This window comes from Curcuma longa, chromosome 8 (assembly GCF_044706935.1).
Source record: "Curcuma longa cultivar G26 ecotype Majalengka, Jawa Barat chromosome 8, ITB_CL_G26_1.1, whole genome shotgun sequence".
NCBI classification, from domain to species: Eukaryota; Viridiplantae; Streptophyta; class Magnoliopsida; order Zingiberales; family Zingiberaceae; genus Curcuma; species Curcuma longa.
The window spans coordinates 185,827-191,511 of record NC_133868.1 but is presented as its reverse complement, the minus strand read 5'-3'; the positions used below and the strand labels follow the sequence as shown (position 1 = coordinate 191,511).

Below are 5,685 nucleotides of genomic sequence, written 5' to 3'. Positions count from 1 at the left end.
AATTGCTGGACTTTAGAAATCATCGTCAATCTGCTGACAAATATACATCAAGAGATTTCATTTTCCTTGTTGGTAGCCTCAATCGTCCTTCAAAACCTAAAAGAGAAGTTGATAGTCTTGATTTCTTCCCATCACAGCTCAAAGGGGAATATAGTTGTCGGAAAACATAAATTAATAATGTTGTTAGATGCTCTTGCATTATTTTTTTATTTTTGATAGGTCCGTGGGTTGGTCCGTCTAGCAATTTGTTGGATTGATGATTTTCTAATCTATCAAATTAGTAGATCGGTCTGTCCCACTCCATCATATAATAAATTTTTGATGGATTAATCTATCCCATCATAAATTGATCAATTCAAATTCTATTTCTGACTCTATCAGTAGATCTTTCCTTCTAATAATAAATTTAAAATACAATTTATATGCATTAAAGGTCGATCTCTCTCGTAAAGATGAAATATTTTGAAAAATAAGTATGTGAGTTAGGTAATTCAAAAAACAGGATGCCTTAATTGAATATTTTTTCCCTTTATTTTCTGTCTTTTCGTGAAGACATTGACGCCACGCAAATTTACTTAAATAAATTCAAGGTGAGTGGCACGTGCAGGAGTAGCTGCCAAGCACGCGTGTGAAGGCGCTGATCTCCGTCAAGCGCGCTATTGCGGCCTCGACGGCGGCGTCCGATGCGCTCCCTTCCACATCCATCACGAAGACGTAATCGAAATATGCCACCTTCCCTCCAGCCCCGTCCACTATCCGGAGCGGCCTCTCGCTGTTCGGCCGGTGGTCCACGCGTGCCACCCTCACGCCGTGTCTCTCGAAGATCCACATCGCGGAGAACAGATCCGACGGTCCGCCCTCGAGCGCGAAGGCCAAGGTGGTCTTCTTCTTCGCTGGGGCCAAGGACGCCGTCTCGGCGGCGGTCGAGAGTCCGAGCTGGAAGAATCGGTTAAAGTTACCGCCCACCTGGCGATCCTGGAAATTGGGATTGAGTACCCGCAGGCCGAACTCGCGCGCAGCAATCCGGCTACCGATCACCGCTGTGTCGGCGACCCGGTTCTCCGCCACGAAAAGTGCGGCGTCGGCGGTGTTGGCGACTTCGTCGACTTCGAGATCGAGCGCCTCCAGGCTCCGACGACAGTGGGAAAGCACCTGCGGGTGGCTGACGACGCGGCGGAGGGCGGATATGGGGGCGCCGGGGAGGGAGAGGAGGCAGTGGTTGACGGGGAGGACGAGCTCAGCGAGGATGCGGACGCTGGGGTGGCGGAGGAGGAGGTCGAGGTTACGGTCGATGGGTCCGTCGAGGGAGTTCTCGAAGGGGACGACGGCGCGGTCGGCGGAGAGGTCCTCGAGGGCGGCGAAGGCATCCTCCATGTGGAAGCAGGGGAGGAGGGTGGCGGCAGCGGAGGAGGAGGGGAAGGCACGGGCGGCAACCTCCTGACAGTAGGAGCCGCGGGAGCCCTGGTAGGCGACGCGGGCAGGGAGGCGACCAAAGGGGTCTCCGATGGGAGGCGGGGAGGATCCCCCGACAGCCTGCTTAGTAAAGAGGCGCTCGAGGTGGGCAACGGCGATGTCGTGGACCAGACGGGAGGCATGGTTGTTGGCCATCTCGAAAGGCCACGCCCCCTCGTTTCTTCGCTCCCTCTGTTGCTTGTTCCGGTTCAATCTGGCAGCTACAGGAATGGATGTGGCTATGGACACGGATGCTCGGTTGCTGATGCTTAAATTGGCAGCAGCGAGAGCAGGATGCTCTGCTCCGACGTGATTCGAGACTGCAATCGTCATTCGAAGGAATAGATAGATAGATAGATAGATAGATACACCGATGGATCGATCAGACTTTCGTGGATGAAATAAGCAAGCCTCCTCCGCTTCTGTCCGTCTTCTTGTCGAGGTGTTGGTCGTTGATTCAGAAGAAGAAGGAGGAGCCGGAAGGGCAGCGCAGAGTGAACAGAGATCGAAGGGATCCCTGAAGGGTTGTTGGGGTGGCTTTTCTCGCATTTATAGTCCTCGAGTGTGGAGGTTGGAACTGGTGGTTGTAGGTGGGCATGCGCGGACCAAGGAAGAAGTGGAAGGAGGACGTGCAGCAGCAGCGCGGGTAGGTTGGTAGAATGAGCGGTGCGATGTGGCCTTGTGAACCGGCGTGTCAATCTCTGGTCCATTGGATTCGGATCGGTCGCTGAATCCAACTTAAACATTAATTTTTAAATCATATTTAATCGTGTTAAATTATTGGCCGAGTATTGTAATGAAATGGGATCAATCAGATGGAGTCCATCCACCGCTCCTAGTTACGATGTATTTGCACCGTCTCTAATTACAATGTATTTGTAGGAATTATTTTTCAAATAGAGAACATAATCAAAAGATGCTGGACGTCTGGGCTAATCATAACTTTCCAATTTATGATGGTCGATGAAAAACTTTCGGATCTGACATGTTAAAGATAGTCAATAGGACTAATTGAGATTTATCATTTTTCTTTATAAATTGTACTAATTTAGTGGGTATCACAATGGTTACGTTAGTCATCTTTAACAATTTTACCATGGACAAGAAACAAGCCGCGATGATGCAATTCTTAACTTTGTGAATATCGTCACGCATCCCATTTTTTAGTTGACGTCGGGGTTCAATTTACTTTAGCTAATGTTATTAGTGATTGGTTATTATATAATTTTTTGTTTCATCATCAGAATAAAAATATTCACGATGACCCATTTAAACAACCTACTCTATCTGATCCGCTACTCAGGGAAAGAAAATCAACTCTAAATCTGAGATTTCTGAGAATTCATATGAGGACTTTAACTGCTGCATTTAATTAATATAATTAAATAATAATCTGATATTGGTAAGTATTAATGGTAATATTTACTAATTTTGACTTTTAAGGCCATTCATTATATTTAGTAAGAATTATCCATAATTGATAAGTATTTATCTCAATATTCAATATTTTAAATTGCATGAAGTTACCATTTTTTTAATTTTTGTAAGCGCATGACCTATTATATTTAGTATATATTGATGGCAATATATAAAATTATAATTTAATTATTATAGAATATTTAGTGTTTAAGATAATCTATATACATCTAAAAGTTACATCCTACCAACTGAGTATTTAAACAACATGAAAGATTATTAATTAAAATGAAATAGTTGATATGTCGACAAATGGACCAACTTAGTGGTAGAATTAAAAAAAGTCTAATGATTATCTTACCTATATTAAATATTGATGATAATATAATAAAAGTTATAATATAAATTTTATTTTAGTTGACATATCAGTTCACCATATTTTGTAAGATTTTACATGACTGTAAGAATTAATTTTGATTCATTATAAGTGAAAGATCTCTTATGCTAACAATGATAATTCAAACTACAATTTAATATTTAAGCTAATTTTGTAAAGATTAATTTGGTAAAATGAATTTACTTTTAGTTTTCTATAATTTATTTAAACTTAGAAAGTTATATTTTTTATACAAAATCATGTTACTTTTTAATATTTAATATTTTAGAAATTAATTTAAAGTAATATTTTAATATAATTTATTTCATTTTTAAATTTTTATCTATGTATTTATGTATATTTATATATCTATTTATGTATATCTATATTAAAAAGTATGTTCAATAGCTGTATCTATACCAACTAAACATTATAGAAGTGGAAGACAAGAATTAAATATTTTCTTATCTTGATAAATGACTATTTACTTAATAAAACTAAATAATAGTTTAGTTCATTTCATTTAGAATCGTCATCCACTATCTTTGATAAATATTGATCTTAATATTTAATATGTATTACTTTTATAAAATTATAATTGAATTACTATTTCAATTGACTTACAAGTAGAATGCATGTTATGGTGAAAGTTATCTATAAAAATAAAATATATTTAGTATAATGAATTTATGTGCCAAGTAAATATTAATAGAATTTATGTGTTTAATCAATCATGTTGACTACCAAACAATCATATACATAGACACTTCATATATAATGTGAATTAAACTTAAGTGTTGATTTACCTTCTCATAGATGATCGTAGGATTAACCGTGTGAGACCGCTGGGGTGATGGATTCCACTTTTTTGCTGCAGAATTAAACCTAAGTGTCCATTATTGATTTGGCAATATCTATCCAAAGTTTGCTAAATTTTCTTTGATAAGGGGATATATAAATATGTTAGCATATTTTGACTTAGATTTATCCACTTAATCTCTAATAAGATGATGTTCATTCGTTTCTTGGTATCTTTATCACTTTTCATTGTTAAATGATGCATAAGATTTTTTTGTCAAGTTGTTGATGTAATGTTATCACACAAGACTTGTATATTTTATAATCTAATTTAAAATCTTCTAGTCAAAGATAGAGCTAGGGGTGATGGTGGCAGTTGCCCTCTCTCAATTTTTTAGTGCAAGAGGTGTAAGGGTATAGAAATGAGAGGCGAATAGGAGGACGAATGGAGAGTGACAACACGGTCACTCCCCTCAACGTAAACACATATCTTTTATCCCCAAATGAAATTTTTAACTCTATCCTTGCTTCTAGTGTATGTATAATACATAATAATTGTGAATTACATTATATTATTGTCCCATATTCAACCTTTGCTGAAAATAATGTGATTGATGTCAGCAAAGATGACAGAGGCCACGTGGCCAACCCAAGACTCGGTCAACAACAAATCTACATCAGTTCTCACGATGAGTCCAAGTCAAACCAAGACTGACATGATCGAGCTCGGGGTTAGGTTAGCAAACTTCAATCGAGCTCAAGTTAAATCAGTCCAAGTCACACCTGAGTTAAGTTCCAGTTGCTCTCGAACTAGGATGCAGTGCAACAATTAACGATGGTTACAAAAACACCATTTGCAAAGAGGTCATGCCCTTTGGTGAAAAGAAAAGATGTACGTCTTTTGAGAACAAGGGCCACTTTTTCACTCCCTATATAAAGATAATGGTGACAACATTGAAGGCACTAGATGAAGGATCGAAAATAGTGATAGAAGGGTGGGGTGAATATCGCTCGCTTTTCAAAATTTATATTCTTTACTTTAAAATTAGAACACAATGGAATAGAAATAAACACAAGAAACAAGTGACAAAATTATTTTTACTTGGTTCATAATCCTCCAGGATTGCTACTCTAAGGCTTACGATACGTTAGATGGATTGCTTCCCGAATATGCACTACTATTTCTTCTCCTTCCAAAAATTTTTCAGAGGTAGAGAAACCATATATAAATAGAGAGGTTATAGTTGTTGATGCAGCCTGACCCGGTCAGACTTAAGTCTGACCGGGTCAGACTGCATCAACAATCTCCCCCTTTTTGTTGTTTGACAACCCGATTTAAGTTTAGCCAGGGTAGGTCCTTTTCTAAACTTAACTATCTCTCCCCCTTTGTCAAACTTCAAAAAGAGTCTATGGGGATCAGAATTTGGATTATAGAATGTTCCCCCTTTTATCTTAATAATAAAGGATGAGAAGAAAAGGAATCGGAAGTAACAATACTCCCCCTTAATTCATGATCATTCTCTTATCCCCTTAAGGATTCAGGTTTAGCCCGGGTAAAATGTTTAGCCAACTCTCCCCCTTAACGGGTAAACTTAAGTTTCCCCCTTAACGATTCAAGTTTAGCCCGGGTAGAACATGTAACC

At 39.0% G+C, this 5,685-nt stretch overlaps 1 protein-coding gene across 1 annotated transcript; it reads right to left on the bottom strand.

Moving 5' to 3' along the window:
* Positions 1 to 525: 525 nt before the first annotated feature.
* Positions 526 to 1,957, bottom strand: LOC141833796 (arogenate dehydratase/prephenate dehydratase 6, chloroplastic-like). The gene has a single exon (XM_074721295.1). It carries the CDS (start codon positions 1,783 to 1,785, stop codon positions 586 to 588), a length of 1,200 nt encoding a protein of 399 aa, XP_074577396.1. The 5' UTR covers positions 1,786 to 1,957; the 3' UTR covers positions 526 to 585.
* Positions 1,958 to 5,685: the final 3,728 nt, after the last annotated feature.